The sequence below is a fragment of the Helianthus annuus genome, chromosome 15 (genome assembly GCF_002127325.2).
Source record: "Helianthus annuus cultivar XRQ/B chromosome 15, HanXRQr2.0-SUNRISE, whole genome shotgun sequence".
In the NCBI taxonomy this organism is placed as follows: domain Eukaryota; kingdom Viridiplantae; phylum Streptophyta; class Magnoliopsida; order Asterales; family Asteraceae; genus Helianthus; species Helianthus annuus.
The window spans coordinates 35943030-35965724 of NC_035447.2; the positions used below are offsets into that span (position 1 = coordinate 35943030).

At 42.6% G+C, this 22695-nt stretch overlaps 1 protein-coding gene across 1 annotated transcript; it reads left to right on the forward strand.

Moving 5' to 3' along the window:
- The first annotated feature begins 12210 nt into the window (after positions 1–12210).
- On the forward strand, positions 12211–12957 carry LOC110909574. The gene is made up of 2 exons (XM_022154458.2): positions 12211–12428; positions 12527–12957. The coding sequence occupies exons 1-2, from the start codon at positions 12228–12230 to the stop codon at positions 12812–12814; spliced, it is 489 nt and encodes a 162-aa protein (XP_022010150.1). The 5' UTR covers positions 12211–12227; the 3' UTR covers positions 12815–12957.
- Positions 12958–22695: the final 9738 nt, after the last annotated feature.

The window sequence follows — 22695 nt, forward strand, 5'->3', positions numbered from 1 at the left end:
CCGTTTTCACAAAACCAATGTATCTCACAGGCATTTTTATGCTGACGTACCTATTTTCACATGTGTTTTCAGGAGATGATGCATAGGACTTATCAAGAAATACTTAGGCGGACCTGTGCCTTAGTGACTTAAAACGAGACAAGAACTAGTTAATTTATGTTATGTGTTCTTTGGTTCTTGTTTAAAGCAATGTAAACTTTCATGTTTGATTAATAAAATGAAACTTCAATTGCCATGGATTTGAAACAATTGATTCTGTTACAACACTCCCCGACGTTTCCGCCACGTTTTGTATGTTCTACGTGGTCGGGGTGTGACAGAAAAGTTGGTATCAGAGCCAATGGTTATAGGGAATTAGGTTATTAGTAATGCTTTGACCTAGTCTATAACCTTCCTAGGACCCTAACGCGAGTTTACTTGCGTTTAGTCATAAAACAATACCGTCACCTATCCTTAGGCGACGACCACAACAAGAACATAAATTTCAAAACCGCCTTGAAAACTACTCATCTGTTCTAGGATGATTGATTACTAGGTTTTGAACCCTCTTTTGTAAGGTTTTGAACCCTTTGTTATAAGGTTTTGAACCTCTTTGAATTTTCAAAACTCTCGTCAAAGTTTTGGGTCCTAAATAGTGTGAACACGTGCGAACTGGAAGAGTGAATTCCTGTACCCTGGGTTTTCTGTCTAAGGTTAAAGTGTTCGTACAAATCCACATAATCAGACCAGTCACTCTTACCTGGGAACTCTTGGGGTGAGTGTCCACTTATAGGTGAGCATGTCTTCGCGATACACTATGAGGATCTATTTGCTTTGATTCAGCCTTGGTGTTGTTTGTTTGCTTCATGATTCAAACAAATGACCATCAACCGTGATTATGGTCGGTGATTATAACATCCTATTCTTACCCAATACCATTTTATTTGTTTCCTTTCATGTTTTCCTCTTTTAGAATGCCTCCTCGACGCGAACACCAGATAGCAACTGCCGAGCTGGCAGAAATTATTGCGCAGCAGATGGCTGCTCAATTCCCAAATCTCTTTGCTCAATGGAACCAAGCCAACAACAACAATGGTACATGCAATTTCAAGAACTTTAACTCGGCTAAACCACTCAAGTTTAGTGGTTCTGAGGGAGTAACTGGGCTTCTCCAATGGTTCGAGAGCATCGAGAATACCTTTCGCCACGTGCAGTGTCCCGGAAAATCGCAAGGTCGAGTTTTCTTCGAGTGTGTTTCAGAAGAGGGCTCTTACATGGTGGAACGGGGTAATGAGAGACCGTGGTGCAGATGTTGCTCTAGCACAAACATGGGCTGAACTGAGAGCTCTTATGATGAGAGAGTTTTGTCCTCGTCATGAACAACGAGCGTTGGAGAAGGAGTTTGATGATTTGAAACAAGATAGTGGCGAACACAGGGCATATACTGATAGGTTTGAGGAGTTGAGTCTACTTTGCCCGACTATGGTCGCCCCACTCGACAAGGCTATCGAAAGGTACATCGACGGCCTGCCTGACTCGGTACAAGACATTGTCACTGGTAGCAACCCTACCACACTCCGTCAGGCCATTGAGCTATCTGCAACCTTGACTGAATCGTAGATCAGAAAGCATAAACTTTTTCGAAAGGGTGACAAGAAACCAATCGAGGAATCAAAGACCATGGATGAACAGACTGGATCCCCTAAAAGGTCAAAGAAGCGAAAGGCTTCTCAGAATTTCGCCGTGGTCGCTCACAATGGTCAAGTCGTCCCCAACCAACCAGCTCAACCCCCTGCTAGAAAACCATACAATGGAACTGCACCCTTGTGCAACCAATGTAGCCTCCATCATCACGCCAATGTACAGTGCTGCAAATGCCAAACTTGTGGACATATAGGCCACGCAGCAAGAGTCTGCCCAACTGCAGCTGCGCCAAACCAAGCTGGCAACAATCCTGCTCAAGGTCGTTTTCTACCAGGCTCTTGTTTCAACTGTGGCGAGATGGGTCATTTCCGAAGAAATTGCCCAAAGCTTGCTAATGCAAATCCAACACAGGGATAAGCATCTGACTGACTAGAAGACAACATCGTTTAGAAATAATCACGTCTTATGTATTATTTTCTTTTGTTGTCAAGGTCCAAGAAACCGTTGTTATCATTGTTTATAAATAAATTTTTATTTACATTGCAATGTATTTCTGTGGTTGCATGTATAAACGACATATCCCTTACAATACCGACAATCAAGAAACCGTATTCCTTGAAGAACAAACTACCCCCAAAATTCTCCCATTCTATGATCTCTTGCGTCTTCCACGTAATTCCTAAGTACCCGTTTATTCTAAGGAAACGAAGTACAAGGCGCAAGTTACAACACATGACGAATACCCAAAGTACCACTATAAATCCTTAATAGGGTACCTAAGGATTTCCCGTAAGTCCTTAATTGTTGTATGCCTTAATTCGAATGTGGTGATTCCTTGTAATCAAAAATCAAATTTTGGGAGATCTTCCTATCTTCTCAGATAGATTCCAGTGAACATTGAGACCCGTCGATTGGTTTCCATATCCGTATTCAATCAATAACAAGTTAATAACACATTATAATCAAGTTAAACAATTATGTGACTTTATGCTTATGTGTTCCCTTATGTGTTGTTGTGTGATCCAAATTATGTTATCCAAATCCTCGTAGAATCTTACATATCCTTGTACAAGAGATTCATAGTAGGATACCTAAAGGTATTACTTAAAATCCTCAATGGACTTCTATGTTATAGTTAAGTCCCTTGGATTATAAAGTACTACTTCATAATTAGACCCCTTGAGTGGTCTAGATAAACAGATTGATCTAAAAATCTGGCTAGGGATATCGTGTGATGATATAGCTGAAAGGACTCCTTGGTGGCCTAACTAAGAAGATCCCCTGTCGATCTAATTAAAAAGGAACCGATGGAAGTCTAGTCTCCCTCATCACAAGTTTGATATCCTTCCCCAAAACATTACAAAACAAACTGTGCGGACTGTGCAAGGGATTACGTAATTATGGATGCATACATAATTATGGAATTTAGTGCACAGAAATCACAGCAAGTTCTTTCATGTGTCTAGAGTTAACCCTATTCATTTCCAACTCTGATGAAGCAACCGTTGAAAATGACTCCGTTAGTTCATTTTCGTTTCTGACGATTTATCCGTTGGGGAAATGAATATCCGTTGTGTAATCCTTCATTTCCAACTCTGAGGAAGCAACCGTTGAAGATGACTCTGTTAGTTCATTTTCGTTTCTGAAGATTTATCCGTTGAGGAAATGAATATCCGTTGTGTAATCCTTCATTTCCAACTCTGAGGAAGCAACCGTTGAAGATGACTCTGTTAGTTCATTTTCGTTTCTGAAGATTTATCCGTTGAGGAAATGAATATCCGTTGTGTAATCCTTCATTTCCAACTCTGAGGAAGCAACCGTGGAAGATGACTCTGTTAGTTCATTTTCGTTTCTGAAGATTTATCCGTTGAGGAAATGAATATCCGTTGTGTAATCCTTCATTTCCAACTCTGAGGAAGCAACCGTTGAAGATGACTCTGTTAGTTCATTTTCGTTTCTGAAGATTTATCCATTGAGGAAATGAATATCCGTTGTGAAATCCTTCATTTCCAACTCTGAGGAAGCAACCGTTGAAGATGACTCTGTTAGTTCACTTTCGTTTCTGAAGATTTATCCGTTGAGGAAATGAACATCCGTTGTGTAATCCTTCATTTCCAACTCTGAGGAAGCAACCGTTGAAAATGACTCCGTCTGTTCATTTTCGTTTCTGAAGATTTATCCGTTGAGGAAATGAACATCCGTTGTGTAATCCTTCATTTCCAACTCTGAGGAAGCAACCGTTGAAAATGACTCCGTCCGTTCATTTTCGTTTCTGAAGATTTATCCGTTGAGGAAATGAACATCCGTTGTGTAATCTTTCATTTCCAACTCTGAGGAAGCAACCGTTGAAAATGACTCCGTCTGTTCATTTTTCGTTCTGAAGATTTGACCGTTAAGGAAATGACAGGATATTACCTTGCATATCGCTGATGGTTATTTGGCAGAATCACAAATAGACTCCTACGAATAAATTTCGGGACGAAATTTCCAAAGTAGGGGAGACTGTGACATCTGTGTCACCGCGACCATCAAACAAATACCAAGCCGATGAAATATTGTATTTCATACTTGGGATCTTGTATAAATATGTGTATCTTTTGCACATATCAATCCTTGTTCAATTTCAAACTCTACAACGCTTTCTAGAGAATTATACGCAAACTGGTGCGTAAACGTACTCAGTTTAATGCGACAAATACTCCGAAACATCAACATATACTCAACATACCTTAAATAACCTTTACATAACTTAGAAATAAGCTTTGAGGGGTTTGGTATGCCAAAATAAACTTTTGGGTCATTCAGGGACTAAAAGTGTCAAAAAGTGCACAAGTTTGCATTTTCGCGCATAACTTACGTTCTGAATACATCCGGACATCCAAAAATTTATGTAAGCATCCTTATATTATGCCTTAGTGTTTGGCATGAGAAAAAATCCATTCGTCGCGTCATTTGGATCGTCTTTCGCGCTTATGTTTGCATTCAATGCAGTTGGCCTTTCGTTCGATCAAGGGGCAATGCCCTTTCACCCAATCAAGAGCCAAGGGCCAAGTTCTGACTTATCACAACATTTTGACAAGTGTACGCACAAGATCGTGGAACGATATTCGATAAACGATCCTAACGGTTCCACTTTTCCTATAAATACCCCCCCCCCATTTGGTGTAAAAACCACAAAAATCTGATCTTAAACTCTAAGTTGGAGCCATTGCTTCATACCTGAGTTCTTTGATCTAGATTAGCATTCGGGGACCCTCCGTAAGTATTCTTTCATTCTTTTATTTGCTTTTCGAGCCCGAAAGTCAACGTTTTATTGACTTTCTGCATTGACCAGCCTATGGTCAACAAGAAGTTTGTGGAACTTCATAACGTGAGCGTGATCACGATGGTTATAGTCCGTAGTGACTATACCTACTGACTACCACGTTATCTAGGCTCAGTGACGAGTCGTAGTTTCGGCCAAAATGCGCATTCTTGCGTATTTTGTAACCAAACTACTCGTGAGCATCAAAGTCGTTTGTTTTGATGCCAAACCTGTTTTCTAAACTTAGTTAAGCATGTTCTAACATGCTTAGCTCGTCACTTTTAGATTAGTGCTTATATAGGGTCGTAAGGTAAGCGATCTAAACCATCGCTTATACTTTCGAACCCGACCCATTTGGTCGATCATTAGGATCCGACCAAACACATTAGGTGACCATAGCTATAACCTTCCGAGGTTATACCTTGGGGTCACGATGTTAGGCGTTCCAGACGCGTTCTACGCGAACGACGCGTAAGGTAGCATAAGCTACCTAAACGGGTCGTAATGGGTCGCAAGCACTTAGGTTAGGTTTCATTTTAGTATGTAAGCTTTGTTAAACCATATTACACGAGTCTCCATACTCGTTTGGTTTACAAACCCGCATACTATCCGATCCTCCGATTTAGGTCCGGTATATTAATGTAGTTACCTATATTAGGTGCCGTTGATATCCGTGATCTCTAGCATTATCTGGTTATTATACAAGAACTTCAAAGCAATCTCAGGTGAGTACATAGAACCCCATCTTTTACATGTTTTCGAGGAGTCAATGTGAGTACATTGAACCCCTCTTTTACCGTTTTCCAAACTGTTTTGGGGTGAAACACATGTGCCTATCTGTTATTTTCATGCTTTCCGGTTTTCACATCATATACTTGCTATGTTCGATAGTACGTATATAGTACATGATTTCATTGTGTTTATGCTATGTATGCCCATTGTGTGCGTACTTAGTACATTGCTTTACATCACATCTCATGCTACGTACGCCCATTGTGTGCATACGTAGTACATTGTTTCACGTTGCATTTCTGTTGCATATGCTCATCCAGCATATGAACACATTATACTACATTTTGAACCGTTGTACTCTACAATACATTTCATGCTACGTACGCCCATTGTGTGCATACGTAGTACATTGTTTCACATTGCATATCTGTTGCATATGCTCATCCAGCATATGAACACATTATACTACATTTTGAACCGTTGTACTCTACAATACATTTCATGCTACGTACGCCCATTGTGTGCATACGTAGTACATTGTTTCACATTGCATTTCTGTTGCATATGCTCATCCAGCATATGAACACATTACACTACATTTTGAACCGTTGTAACCATTTGACTATGTGAACCGTCTTACCCCTTTGATTTCATGAACCGTCTGTAACCATTGAACCGTGTAAACCAGTTGTATCTGTTGACATGAATTACATTTGACAATAGACATTTGACTATACATGAACATTTCTACCGTTGTTAAACATTTCATCTTGATGGTTTGGTTTGAGTAAGTGATTAAGTAACGAGGCGTGTGTAATATGATATAAGCATGGTGGATACGCCGCTGGTACTTCCTATATATAAGTGTTTGTATGGTATTACATATCGTAGCGTTATTTGAATCATTTCAATTTGAGACATATGACATTTTATACAAATAACACACTTTTCACGAGACATTGTTTTTACAAACGACTTATCTTATACAAACTCATTTTACATGGTTATCCGTTTAACCCTACAGTGTTCTCTTATTTATACATATCATCCGATCTTATCGTTTTTCAAATGATTTACAAGACAAAGCAAATTACAAGGTTCATGACTAAACATTTTCTCAAACATAAGTCATGAATGCCGTTTTCACAAAACCAATGTATCTCACAGGCATTTTTATGCTGACGTACCTATTTTCACATGTGTTTTCAGGAGATGATGCATAGGACTTATCAAGAAATACTTAGGCGGACCTGTGCCTTAGTGACTTAAAACGAGACAAGAACTAGTTAATTTATGTTATGTGTTCTTTGGTTCTTGTTTAAAGCAATGTAAACTTTCATGTTTGATTAATAAAATGAAACTTCAATTGCCATGGATTTGAAACAATTGATTCTGTTACAACACTCCCCGACGTTTCCGCCACGTTTTGTATGTTCTACGTGGTCGGGGTGTGACAGAAGGCGACAGTGATGGTGGTGGTCCGGCGTGACGGTGATGATGGTGATCCGAAGGATGGAGGTGGTGTGGTTGTTTTAGGGGGGACAGTGGAGGTGGTGTCGTCATCGTCAATCACCGATCAGACTCTCTCTCTCTTCTAAGAAGGCGACGGTGGAGGTGGTGTCTCTCTCTTTCTAAATTAACTCAAGTCTGCACATCATCTCCTCCACCTCCACCTCCACTTCCACTTCCACCGCCATCGTCACCGTCGACAAGTTCCGATCTTCGATCAGATCTCCTCTTTCCGGTACCGTCAATGTTGCGCCGTCAATCTCCAATCAGATCTCCTACAACTAGTACCGTTAATTGCGTTTTCTGTTATGGTTTCTGATAAAACTCAAGGATGGAGTGGTGATTTGTTCGATAGATACATGGAGTATAAGTATGTAGTATTCAATTTTGTTGCTAATTGTGTGATTTAGTTCAGTTTTGATACGTTTTTGTGAATTGTTGACTGATTTTAACTTTTGTGTTTGATTATGATCTAATTTCATTACTAATTGTCTGATTCACTTCAATTTTGACCGTTTTTGTTCAGATGATTTCGTAGGGGTGGATAGTTTGGAGTTTTGGGGATAGTTTGTAGCTCTGTATTTTTTGTTTGTTCAGGCGATGGTGGAGATAGTGGGTGGTCGGCAGCAGGTGAGGGTTGGACATGGTGGTGGTCGGCAGCGGGTGAGGGTGGGAGGTGGTGGCGGCAGGTGGTTGGAAAGAGAGAGAGAGAGTGTGTGGGGGTTTGTTGAGAAAGTGCAGGATGTTTTATTTGTTTTCTAAAAGTTATTTATAAATTAGGATGTGAAAAGACAATACTACCCTCATGTGCAGTGCACATGACATAAATTAACTGGAAATTATAACTGAGTTTGGCCTAAAGGACAAACCGTGCATGATTTTGAAACGTTAAGGACTAACTCATCAATTTTAAAGGTAAATGACAGCGCCTGAAATTTAGGAAAAACATAAAGGACAAAAGTTGTAATTTACTCTTCTTTATATTATATAGAATAAAGGCTCCAATGTAAATACTCTTACTATGTAAAAGAAAAGTTACATTGTTGATTGTCCGATAACTTAATGAAATAAACTCTCAAACAGTCTACACCCTCGTTACCTATACTTTTATGTGAACAAAAAGGTAATTGGTATAGTGGTACCAAGATGTTAGATAAAATTTTGTATTTTCAGGTGATGAGCAGTGTTGTAAAAATTGCGACTAGTCGCTAACTACTTGGCAATTAATCGCTAGTCGGCCAGTAACTGAGTAAGTTTTTCGTTAATCAGTTCATTAATCGCTAGTCGGGCCTAGTCGGCTGGCCAAAAATCGGCGATTCCGGCAAAATGAAAAAAAAGAAAAAATTATACCGTTGGTCCTTGTGGTTTCTGTCAAATTTCACTGTCGGGTACTAATAGTTTTTTCTTGCAAAATCAGGTATTAATGGTCTAATTTGTTACAAGAGTTAATTACCTAGTTAGTCCCTATGGTTTGCACAAAATAACATACTTAGGTACTAATAGTTTAAAATCACCTTCTAGGGTATTAACTTTTCATTTTGTAACGTTTGAAGGTATTAACTTCTAGGGTATTAAAATAGTTAGTCCCTGTGGTTTGCACAAAATAACATACTTAGGTACCAATAGAATGTGATTTTAAACCTATAAATAACGTTAATACCTCCAAACGTTACAAAATAAAAAGTTAATACCCTAGAATGTGATTTTAAACTATTAGTACCTAAGTATGTTACTTTGTGCAAACCACATGGACTAACTATGTAATTAACTCTTTGTTACAATGTTGAGTACCGAGGCCAAAACTTGTTAACTTTTTTTGTTAAGTCTTACTAAAATGTCCTTTAATATCTAGAGAGTCTATTTTTTAATTAATTATATTTGACTAAAATAATGTAAAGTTTTATTTATATTTATATTTTTTATATTTTTTGGTTTTATTTATATTTTTTTATAAAAATAAATGGATTTGAAGTTTATTATTTATGAACTTTGAGTTTATATATAATAATATGCTACTAAAATAAACTTTTTAACTTAATCTAAATAATATTGTGTATAAACTCAAAGTTTATAAATAATAAACTTCAAATCCATATAATTTTATAAAAAATATAAATAAAACAGAAAAATATAAATATAAATATAAATAAAATTTTAAATTATTTTAGTCAAATATAATTAATTAAAAATAGACTCCCTATTTATTAAAGGGCATTTTAGTCATTTTATTAAGACTTAACAAAAAAAGTTAACAAAGTTTGGCCTTAGTACTCAATATTGTGACAAATTAGAAAGTTAAACCTGATTTTGCAACAAAAAAAGCTATTAGTACCCTACATTGTATTTGGCAGAAACCACAAGGACCAACGCTGTAATTTTTTCTATAAAAAAACTAATTTTCTTTTATGATGTTGAAAAGGTGTCCTTCTATTTCTACGTGGGTCGATTTTTTATATGGTCAACCAGCTAGATTATATGTGGGGGATGAGTATATTTGGTCTACTACTGGCGTTCAGCAGGGGGACCCCTTGGGGCCCCTCCTTTTTGCCCTTGTTCTACACCCCCTTGTTCACCGAATAAGGGATCGCTGCAAACTTCTATTTCACGCCTGGTACCTAGATGACGGAACGCTTATTGGAGATGCCACCCAAGTGGCTAATGCTTTAGATATCATCAGAGCTGAGGGTCCTTCCTTAGGGCTTCAACTTAATATAAAGAAAACTGAAGTTTTCTGGCCAACCTGCAATGGTGTAAAGGTTAAGGAGGGCTTATTTCCTCGGGGGATTGGGAGGTCGGTGCTGGGTGTGAAACTCCTGGGGGGTGCCGTTAGTCGTGATGCAGAGTTTATTAGTAGTATGGCTCTTAAAAGAGTGAAACTCCTGTGGAGGTTGGCTTCTCTCCAGTGGAGGTTGGCAGGGATTTGTACGGCCGAGGTTGGCTTCTCTCCAGTGGAGGTTAGCTTCTCTCCCGACCCGGTTCGGAGGCTTAGGGATTTGTACGGCCGAGGATGCCTTTTTTGTGGCTTCGAGGGCCCAATCTTGGGGTTTACAAGACCACATACTCCGAGAATGTGGTGAGGATGTTTTAGACTCCGACTACAGGAATGCGTTGGATCTTTTGCATAGTTCTCTTCCCGACCTTGATATTGGCGGTTTCTACATTAAAGACGTCGCCCCTCCTAAATCCCAGAAAATTCTGGCGAATGCCTTATATGGCGAAATTGTCAAGAGGTTCGAAAAGAAGTTTGTTTTATCCCCTCGGCAAAGAGCTGTGTTTGAATGTCTGCGTGCCCCACATGCTCAGGATTTTCTGTCTGTCGCACCTACTGAAGGCTTGGGGCAACACATGTCGGCTGTGGAATATCGTGCTATCCTTAGATACAGACTGATGATTCCTTTGTTCCCAGTTGACGAGCCATGTCCGGTATGCCGCAAAGCGTGTTTGGATTCTTTCGGTGAGCACGCGATCAACTGTAAAGAGCTACCAGGGTTTAAATATCGGCATGATTGGGTGAGAGATGTGTTATGTGATGTTCTTAAGCGGGCCGGGATCTCTGCCAAAAAGGAGGCTCCAATAAATTTCCTGACTGACCCCTTAGAGGGGAGGTCCACTTTACGCCCGACGGACATCCTTGTGTTTGGATGGGAAAGGGGGAAACACGCTTGTGTAGATCTAACTGGAGTCTCCCCCCTTGTCGGTCTCAAGGACAAGGGCTTCGTCGTAGGGCAAGCGGTGCTCAAGGCAGAGGCGAGCAAAGTGGCAAAACATGAGAAAGCCTGCCTGGAGAATCAACATGTATTTGTCTCGTTTGCGTTTGATACCTTTGGTGGTCTCGCTCCTGACGCTGTGCGACTTTTGAATCGGGTTCAAAAAGTCGTTAATAGTAATTCTTCGTCGCTAAAGGTTTCAAACTTTGTATTTAGTAGAATTGGTTTTTCTATTCAAAAGGGGGTGGCGGCGCAACTTGTTGCCCGATTACCTGCCATTGCTTTGTAATTGCACTTTTTCGTGTGGAATGATATTGAAGTTCCTAAAAAAAAAATCGTATATTAACAAACATTTTTTCATATTCATATATTTAATTTAATATATGTATATATTTATTATATTAGCGAAACAAAACTAAATATTTATACTAGTAATGAGTAACTTACCGGTCCCGTAACAAAGTTAACTGTATTAATTGAGTTCACACCGCAACGCGCGGAAAATCTCCTTACACAATTTCACACTCCTTGCGAAGCGAGGAGGAATATTACTAGTTTATTTAAAAAAACACTAAGGGATGATGGGAAGCAACGTATGTTTTTGTATGACGTAATAGAGCAAGGCAATGTGTGGTAGACATCGTAAATTTTCCATACAATGAAATTAACTCGAAAGCGATGTGTAGTCTGGGTTTTTGTATGACGCAATAGAGTAACTGGTGGTAGACATATATGCTACCTTTTTTCATTATAATAATTAAAGAAACTCGGGTCGGGGATGATTGAAAGCATATTTTTGTATGACGTAACAAAAGCCAATGGGTGGTTGACGAGGTAAATTTTCCACATCGACTCGGGTCGGGGTTTATCGAAAGCGATGTGTAATGTTTTTGTATGACGTAACAAGCCAAGGGGTGGTTGAGGTGGTAAATTTTCCATGTAAGGCCATGAGTATGGGGCTTGGGTTGGGGCGTGGGTTGGGAGAAAACGCCCAAGCCACCACTCCGGGGGCTTGGGTTTGGGCGTGGCCCCTTTGGCGTGGGTTTGAAGCCGGGCGTGGGGCGGGCTAGCAAGGTGACATGGCGGGCTCTCAATGGCCATGTGTCAACTCATGCCCTCAACCCAAGCCCCACCATACCCCATGGGCGTGGGTTTTTTTTCCCATTCCACGTGTCAACCAATGCCCAACCCAAGCCCCACCATACCCCACGGTTTAATGAAATCAACTCGGGGTTTATCGAAAGCGATGTGTAAGCTGGCCTTTGTATGACGTCGTAATAGAACAAGCCAAGTGGTGGTAGGACATCCTGCATTTTCCATTCAATGAAATAACTCGGGGATGATCCAAAGCCATGTGTAAAGGCTTTTTGTATGACGTAATGCTTTTTCCACATATTTATAACCAACACAACTTCTTCCTACTCTACCGTATACAACCTCATAACCCATACTCAACAATGGCGAAACTCGTCATTTTCTTCCTCATAACATTCTTCCTGATGGCGTCTCTCGGCTTCAACTTCTCTCCCGCCCCTTCAAAAACGCCAAGCGAGGTAAGTTAACTAACCCTTAATTGTGAACCCATATATCAACTTAGGACCATATCATTTCGTATCGTATTCATTTATGTGTTTTGTACATTTTTAACTAGGAATATTGTGAGGTTGAAGAAGAAAGGGTTCAACAACGGGGATTGTCCATCAACTCAATTTTCAGACTTTTCGGATTGTTTCAAGTCGATTTCAACATTTTTGAGTTGGGGCCCGTATCCGTCAACCTTTCAATTGAGGTTGAAGTGGAATGGTGCACAATAGGCACACCAACTATTTGTGTTCAGCTATCAATCAACTCCATTTTTAGACTTTTCGGGTCGGGTCAGATTGATGTGAAGATGTTTAAGGTTGGGACGATACCCGTGACGCTTTCATTTGAGATTTAGTGTTGTGCATACTTAGCTTTTATATATATTCTGATATACTAATAATAATCATATGTTGTATACGTGAGTTGCTATTGGATTCTGAGTGCATACTTAGCTTATATATATATATTCCGAAATAATAATAGTAATCATATGTTGTATACGTGAGTTGCTATTGGATTCTGAGATATATTAGGAAATGTTGATTCATTCGAATGGGGTTTTATATTGTTTCCTTTTCAAGAAATTGTATTGGTAATTTTAGTGTTATCAACGGATTTTGGTGATATCGGATTAACTTGCCAACTAAATTGATTTTATTAAATAATTAACGAGTTACGACATGTAGAAGTGCAGACTCATTTTAATCTAAGAAGATCGGGCGTGTGTGTATATATATATGGGTTTTCTTGCTATAATTGCCCTATATATAATTTATATTTAATTTTGGGCCTGTTTTGTTAATTGATTTTGGACCTCTTAACCATTTGGATTTTCTTAAATTAAATGAGATTAATTAGGCCCATAAATTGTTTTATGATTATATCAATTGGGCGGGCCCATGGATCACAAGATGTTATCTGTTTATTGTAAAACCCAAGATGGATTAAGGTACCACCAAATAGGTTAATCTGATGAAGCTGATGCCGTATTCGTTGTTAGTTGGCAGCGGCTGTAGAATTATCTTAGTTCAATCAATTAGTACATTTTCCTTCATTTTACTTAAATTTAATCCAATTTTGCTTCCATTTTTACTATGTAGTATTCTTATTTGTGTATGAATCTAATTCTTTTGCTTTTGTGTAGAATTATCTTTGTACACTGAATACAGATGTATTTATTAATTGAATAGGGATACGTATAGGGAATGGGATGTGGTTTTAAAAAGATGAAAAAGCTATATAGATGGGGATACAGTACAATGACCTAAAATTAAATCTAAGCACAACATCCTATGTGTTAAATCTTGTCCCAAATTAGAAACTATTGCTACTTTAATACTCCCTCCGTTTCATTAAAAGTGTCCTATTTTGAATTTTCAAAGTCTTTATTTATAAACTTTGACCTTAAATTATTTTGTTTGTGTTAGATAATAGTTGATGAAAGTTATATGATTTGAGTGTGTTTTACAAGTGTTTTTATCGGGTTAATTTTCATCAAGTTTTATATAACACAAAAAATATATAATTAAAGTCAAAGTTTATAAATAAAGACTTTGAAAATTTAAAATAAGACACATTAAATTTAATGGGACGGAGGGAGTATCAGATATTAGATATACTCTTTTGATGTATACAAATCTAATATTGCATCCATAGTCAACTGAAGGGGTATGGTCCCAAAAAGTCGCGCAAACCTCATAACAGGTTGCACGTGAGACCATACTCCTTAGCATAACAACTTGATAATAACAACCTCGCGCAGCTCACATCACATTGTGACTTACCCCCGCGCGAGGAAGAGCACATAATAAACTCAGATAGCAACACTTAGTATAAAAACAATGATATAAGTGAGCACACTAACCCCGCGCGGGTTAGTTGCCATCAAACAAGATCCTCTCCATAGGAAGACGCGCTGTTACCTACAGAGGTACACAGGGTACAAGTGGCAGTAAAAAGAGCCAATGAGCGTCCAGCAGGCTCTGTTCAATCGTGCGCCACGATCTTCTGACGATAAGTACACAAGGACGCCTACATGGCACCAATCAAGAGACGGGGACAACTGTCCCACGATCTCCACTTGTCTGCTGATGACAGAAGGGACAACAAGGCCGACAACAATGACACGTGGCTCCAATCAAGGTGCGCCAGCACCGACGAGCATCTAGAAGCCACTAAGCAGTCGAGGCCAGCGAGGCAAAGAGCATATTCGTTGTTGTCCGTTTCTGGCCCAAGGCCCATCAGCCCACAACCTCTTACACCTCTCCGGCTATAAATAGAGACCTTCATTCCTCAGGTTATTCATTCTATTCTCTCGGCTCTTACTCTTAACTACTTAATTACTCTCAAAGCAGTCACTTATTCTCACGCCGGAGCCCGGTTAAGAGGGAAACCCCCACATTCCCCTCTTAACGAGTAACGGTGTTCTGTTTTGCAGGTTGATTAACCAGTCGGAGCTCAAATACCTCAAAGAAGATTAACCACTATGATAGGAACATAAACCCCTCTAATTAATACCTTAATTAGATCACTGTTTCTTCATTGGCGCCCACCGATTTTTTCTATAACCACCCTCATCTTCTTTATTTGAGCCTTTGACATCTTTTCATCCTTCGACTATGACTGGTCAAGGAATCTTTCCAGAGTTCGGCTTCGGAGCCAACTCTAACACGGCCTTGGGTGAAGGAGTCCAAAACCTCCAAGCCCAAGTCGAAGAAATAGGTGAAGTCGAGATCACCAACACGGGGGGTCAGCGCGGGAGCGTTACCCGTATCACACAAATGGTTACCCCAGGTAACAACGGCGAAGGACCGTCCAACCCAGCGCCACCTCAAAATGTATCTGCATTACTTGGCTTACCAGAGGGCGAAACCCCAGCCTCGTGGTATGCCAAGAACATCGCCACTATCAATGCAGCATACCAATCGCTCATCGCGCAGCAGGCGGTTTTGACGGCAGAACCGTCCTTGGTCACCCCTCCGAGTCAGGGGATACGCCAAATGCCACCACCAGCCAACATACAAGGCAGAACCAACAGGCCTCCCCCTACAAGACGTTTAAGCGTACAAGACACGCGCGATACAAGAGGGGAAACGGATAGTTACTACGAGTATCCGTCGAACCTTCAACGAGGCCCTGTTCACAGCCGGCTTACGCCGCGCAACATGAACAATGAATGGGAAGACACCGACCCATATGATCCTACATGGGAAGGTGATGAAGAGTCATCAGTCTTTAATCGTTTACCAAAAAACCATGAGTACTATAAGCCAAGACAACACATTGGCTATACAGAAGAGGCTGAACGAGATTTCCGCCTGGCATACAGACCAGCGGAAGCTGCGGAACACTCCAAGTTTATCCCGAAAATCGCACTCGCACCACTCTCACGAGAGAAGCTACCCCCAACCGTTGGGAAATTCAATGGGTTGACTGACCCAGACGACCACGTCAGAACATTCACGAGTGTGGGCTGCATGGGAGGTTGGAACATGCCCATGTGGTGCCACCTGTTCATTCAAACGCTTACCGGAGCGGCTCGCGCCTGGTTTGACAGCCTTCCGCCCGGGAAGATTAAGTCATGGACAGATTTCAAGACGCAGTTCTTAAGCTACTTTAGCCAACAACGTCGCTATCAGCGTGATACGGCGGAAGTAGAAGATATATGGCGAAGGGATGGTGAAGGTCTGGAGGACTTCATCACGCGTTTCAACAAGGAATGTTTAGAGATTGGCGGCGTCAGTGAGCAACTCATGCGCTGCCACTTCAAGAAGGCTATACGCTGTGATAGTCTCATTAGAACCATCACAGGCAAAGATGGGATGCCAAAAGAGTGGGATAAGCTGATGGAAGCAGCGAAGATCGTCGCGCAAACCGAGGAATCCCTTGCTGGTGGAAAGGGTTATTATTCCGAGGATCGATTCTCAAGAGCAAACGAGAGGCCGCGCGACAACAATAACAAGCGCAACAAATACAAAAACAACGATTGGAAGTCTGAAAGACCCAGAGGCCGTGACGACAGGCCACGTTACAGAGAAGATGCGCGAGATACGATTGACCGAATCGGTTACAAGAAAGCAGTCAGAGACGACAACCGTGACAAACACTGGACTCCGCTCACAAAAACTCCAAAGGAGGTATTGATGACGGAGAATGTCGATTTCAAGGCGCCAAGGCCAATGACAAACAAGAAAGGGCAAGACCCTAACTTGTACTGCGATTTTCACAAGGACTCGGGGCATTTGACCGATGACTGCTACAGTTTGCGCCAGGAAATCGAAAGAGCGCTCAAAAGCGGCAAGCTAAGCCATTTAGTGAAGAATGTGCGCAAGGACACCCGTCAGCTCCAGCGTCACGATGAAGGCAGCCACAAAAAGGTAAGACGGCTAGAGACTCACATGGTCAACGGACCAAGATACACCGCGAGAGAAAAAGGCAAACGGCCCTACGAGCCTTCTTGGCAAGAACAGCAAGTCATATTCCCAGTAGTGCGCGGCGGTCCTCGCGCTACACGACCCGTCGTCATTACTGGTATAATTGGTCACTATGAAACAGAGTACATCTTCATCGACCCAGGAAGCACAGCCGACATCATCTACGAACAATGTTTCAATCAATTCGATGAAGAAGACAAAGCGAGACTCGAGCCAGTCGATTATCCTTTGTCCGGCTTTTGCAATGAAATGGTCTTCCCTCTCGGCCAAATCAGTTTCCCTGTCACGCTCTCTGACGGGAAACATTCAAGAACAACAAATGTGAACTTTATGGTAATGCCAGTGAAATCAAGGCATGATGTGCTTCTTGGAAGGGAAACACAAGGCGAACTAAACATGGTGACTTCAACACCTCATTCTGCCATAGGTTTTCCTACCAAGACAGGCGTCGCAATCATATACGCCAAGAAAGAAGTGATGTCAACTGAAGAGCTGCGCCCAACAAAAGCGGCGAAGGTCTCTACGACCGAGCCAGAAAAATGGGTCTTAAACCGCAAGTACCCAGAGCAGACAGTGACAATTGGCCACGCCATTTCGTCAGACATCAGAAAACATTTAAAGCAACTGCTGTTCCGCAACATGGATATATTTGCCTGGACCCCGTCAGACATGACCGGCGTCCCGCGCAACATAACTGAGCATTGCTTAAACACGTACCCTTCTGTAGAACCAAAAGTCCAGCGAAGGCGCAGCCTAGGCGCGGATAAGACAAAAGCGATGAATGAGCAAGTATGTGAGTTGCTCAAGGCTGGAATCCTGAGAGAGGTAAGATACCAAAGCTGGGTCGCGAACCCTGTGATGGTAGAAAAATCAAATGGCGGATGGCGCATGTGCGTAGACTACACTGATCTCAACAAGGCGTGCCCAAAGGATTGCTATTCCTTGCCTGAGATCGATAAAAAAATTGATTCTCTCGCGCCATACCGATGGAAGTGCTTTCTGGATTGCTATAAAGGATACCATCAAGTGCAGATGAAGCTAGAAGATGAAGACAAGACAGCATTCAGAACAGACCTTGGAATCTTCTGCTACACAAAGATGCCTTTTGGGCTGAAGAACGCAGGCGCGACTTATCAACGCTTGATGGACAAAACCTTCGCAGGTGACATCGGAAAGCACATTGAGGTTTATATCGATGATCTAGTGGTGAAAAGTCCCGAGGAGGACCAAATGTTAAAAGACATCGAAAAAACGTTCAACTCATTGCGCAGCGTAAATATGAAGCTAAATCCCGCCAAGTGTTCCTTTGGCATGGAAGAAGGGAAGTTTCTAGGCTTCATAGTCACAAACGGCGGTTTCAAGGTGAATCCAGAGAAGGTACAAGCTATAGAACGAATGCCCTCACCAAGAAACATCAAGGAAATGCAACGACTAGCCGGCCGGCTGGCCGCGCTAAATCGTTTTCTCTCCAATCACGCCGCAAAGTCGTATCCCTTCATTAGCACGTTGCGCAATTGTGTAAAGAAGCAAGAGTTCAAATGGACCCTGGAAGCCGAAACAGCTTTTCAACAAATGAAAGTGTGTCTGATCGAACTCCCTACGCTGACGGCACCGTTTGAAAAAGAGCCCCTTGTGCTGTACTTGTCCTCCTCGGATAAGGCAGTAGGGTCAGTATTGTTGGTAGACAGGAATGGTGTGCAAACCCCGATCTATTACGTCAGCAGGGTACTCACAGACCCAGAAACAAGATATTCCACAATGGAAAAGCTGGTTCTTGCGCTACTACACGCCTCCCGAAGATTGCGCCGATACTTCACAGGCCATGTGATAACTGTGCTTACCAACTTCCACATTGGCACTATACTTCAGAGGCCTGAGACATCAGGCAGGTTGGCAAATTGGGCCATTGAACTGGGCGGCCATAACATCTTGTACAGGCCGCGCCCAGCCATTAAGGGGCAAGTCCTCGCCGACTTCATCACAGAAGTGCCGGCTGATAAGATCAAGGAATGCGAAATGATAGAGACTTCCAAGGAAAACACAACAGAGGAAACTTGGATGCTTTACACTGACGGGGCATCAAATGAAGATGGCGCGGGAGCAGGTTTACATCTAGTAAGCCCAGAAAAGCACGAGTTTACTTACGCCATTAAGCTCGACTTCAAAAACACCAACAATGAAGCTGAGTACGAGGCTTTTCTGGCAGGCTTACGCCTCGCCATCAAGATGGGAGCAAAAAACTTGCGCGCACATGTTGATTCACTCCTGATAGCCAGTCAAGTGAATGGCATATACGACGCAAAGGGAGAAGTCATGGCTTTATATCTGGAACAAGCGAAAGAATTGCTCCAACAATTCGAAACCCACGAAGTCATACATATCAATCGCTCAGAAAACAAGCCCGCAGATGCCCTGAGCAAACTCGCCTCGACTTCCTTTCAACATCTCGCCAAGGATGTAAGGATAGAGGTACTCAAGAACCCGTCAGTATTGCTGCGACAGGTGAATGTGATCGAAACAGGGCAAACATCGTGGATGACCCCCATCATCCAATACTTGCAAGAAGGGGTGCTTCCCGAGAACAAAGCGGAAGCAAGAAAGGTCCAAACCAAAGCCCTACAGTACGAAATGAATGACGGTATCCTGTACCGAAAATCCTTCCTGGGACCACTACTGCGCTGTGTGGACCCCCAGGACGCGAATTATTTGATAAGGGAAATCCACGAAGGGATTTGCGGCATTCACTCCGGACCACGGATGGTTGTCGCGAAGATCATGAGCGCCGGTTACTACTGGCCGGGTATGCATGTCGATGCAATGAAGGAGATCCGCAAGTGTGACTCTTGCCAGAGGCACGCTCCAAAAACGCTGCGCCCTAAAAATGATCTTATCCCCGTGTCCACCGCATGGCCCTTCCAACAATGGGGAATTGACATGGTGGGACCCTTCCCGGATGCTCCCGGCGCCGTCAAGTTCATCATAGTAGCTGTCGACTACTTCACAAAGTGGGTAGAAGCCAAAGCCCTCGCATCCACCACAGCTATGATTGTGCGCAAATTCATATGGGAGCACATCATATGCAGATTTGGCCTCCCGCTCAAGATCGTGACAGACAATGGCACCAACTTTGCTTCGGACGATCTTAAGAACTGGATGAAGGAGATGAACATCGAACACACTTTCACCTCCGTTGCGCACCCACAAGGCAACGGACAAGTGGAAAGTGTGAACAAATGTATCGTCGAAGGGATAAAGGCCAGATTAGGGACAAGGCGGCGCGGATGGGTTGATGAGCTCCCAAGCATTTTATGGGCTCATCGGACCATGCCAAAGACGAGTACCGGCGAGACCCCTTTCAGCCTGGTCTATGGCTCAGAGGCGGTAATCCCGGCGGAGATTGGCCTGCCCTCGCCACGCATGACAACGGTCAACACAATTGACAATGAAGCGGAAAGGCGCCTAGACTTGGACCTGTTAGAAGAAAGACGCGAAATCGCAAGAATCCGAGAGGCCAAGTACAAAACCCAGCTGGAAAGGTACTACAACACAAGGGTTCGCATTTGTACCTTCAATCCAGGGGAGTACGTCTTTCGCGACAACGAAGCATCAAATGCGGAACGCCCAGGGAAATTGGCACCTAAATGGGAAGGCCCATATCTGATTCATGAGGTCCTGGGCAAAGGGGCCTACAAATTGCGCACCCTAGATGGCCACATCTTACCAAGAACTTGGAATGCGCAACAATTGCGCAAATGCTATATGTAATCTTTTCGGCCTTGCGCCATTTTTCAATTCGCTACGCTGGCTACGAGCCATTGGCAAATATGTATGAAGGCCTAAGAGCCAACTTCTGACTTGAATGAAAACATACGACATGTTTTTTCTATTACATTTTTTCGTTACAAATGCATGTTAAACTTTTGATTAGCGCGAAAACACTACAGCATTTCAAGACGGTTCAAACCACCTCCAAGGTCCTCCGCAAACAAAGCGCGATACCGGACGATCACCTAAATACTTACAAAACGCTTCCATTTATTCGAGCTAATTTAGCATAAAGTTTTATAACAATGCAATAATTGCAACGGAAAAAACAAAATGTTTCATTAACAACTTGCGCAACCGCGCAGCATCATACATAAGAACATTCAACGAAATTACAAAGGCACAAATGCCTACCAACTAACTACTCAACAAACTCTCCTACTCTTCGCGACGGTCATCACCATCATCTCCGTCATCTTCACCATCATCATCACCATCACCGCCATCATCACCAGCTGGCTCTTCGTCGGACAACTCGACGGTAACCGGTGGATCGAGGATTGCCTTAAGACGCTGGCACCAGTCGTCTTTCTTTAACGATTCGACAACCAACTCCATGATAGGCAAGGAGAGGTTGTCATAGGAATTTTCAGCACTTGCCAGCGCAGCATCGGCACGTTCTGTTACTGAGCAATGGCTTGTGTCAAATTCTTGCCCAAGCATTTGCTCAACATGATCAGCACACTCCAGGTAGCCTCCTCGGTGACCCACCGCACGCGCCGCATCTGTCAGAGCCGCCACGGCGCGATCTAGCTCGTTTGCATTCAGGATGGAGTTGGCAACCTTCAACAAAAGATAAGCATTAAAGAAAAAATTCTTCAAATCAACATAAGAAAAAAGCACAAGGCACTTACCAAAACTACTCCACGAGTGCGCATCCACTCCGCTTCTGAGACAAGTGTATCGACGATACCTTGAGCCTCAGAATAGTTGGTTTGAGCCACATTCAGCGCGGCAGTGCTCACAGCACGCGCCTCCTCAGCATCAGCAGCCTTGACCTTCTCAGCCTCAAGGTCAATCTCCAAGGACTCGCATCTGTCGATTTGCTCATTCAAGCGACGTTTGAGTTCCGCTATCTCAACGTCCTTGGCATGGAGATCCTTGTCCTTGTTAGACAATTGCACCTTGGCTTCAGTCAGCTCAACCTAAAAATTGACAAACGCCTTGAGAATTGACTTAGAGAAATCTCATAAACAAAAACGAAGAGCGAGAATCAGTAGAACTAACCTCCATCTGCTGCTTGGCAGTTTTTTCACCCTGCGCTTCCTCCACCTTTGAGGTCAAGTCCGCAACTTTAGCCTCAAGAGCAACGATCTTCTGTCGTAGAGCATAAGTACGCTCGTTGTCTTGGGCGCATATACGCTTGAACTCGGCCTTCTCCTTGGCCAGTTGCTCCTCAACATTGTGGAGTTTTTTCTGCAGCCCCTCGCGGCCCCACTCCTCCGCCTTTTTGTCAGCCTCAAACTTGGCTCTTTCTTCGTCGAACGCAGCTTTCGACTTCTCAAATTCCGCAATTCGCTTCAGCATACGCTCGCGATAAGCCTCCCAGTCGGCGCGCTCCCGAACCATCGTTCGCCATTCGCGAACGATCTGGTGGTTGGCAGCGCGGGCATTGGCCTCCCCAAGAATATAAGTACGATATAACATCTCATGGGGTTTTGCCCTTTGCCGATTGACCTCACCAGGGGGGAAGGAATTCAAAAACCATTCGCGCGAAGCGCCAAACTCAATAAATGTATCCTTCTGTTTTAAGCTCCAGGGGGCTTGATGGAGGACATCGCCGCGCTCTTCTTCAGTATATGTCTTGTAGTAGATATCTCCAACGGTATCTTTCGCCCCTATCACATTAGGGTTATAACCCCCAGCTCCACCGGAGCTCGCGCCGCTAGAAGAGTAGCGGCCAGACCCTTTCGAAGTGAGAACAGGGCCGGTGCTGGTTGGCCTGGTGACCTCAGGACCTGGAGACTTCAAAGGCTGA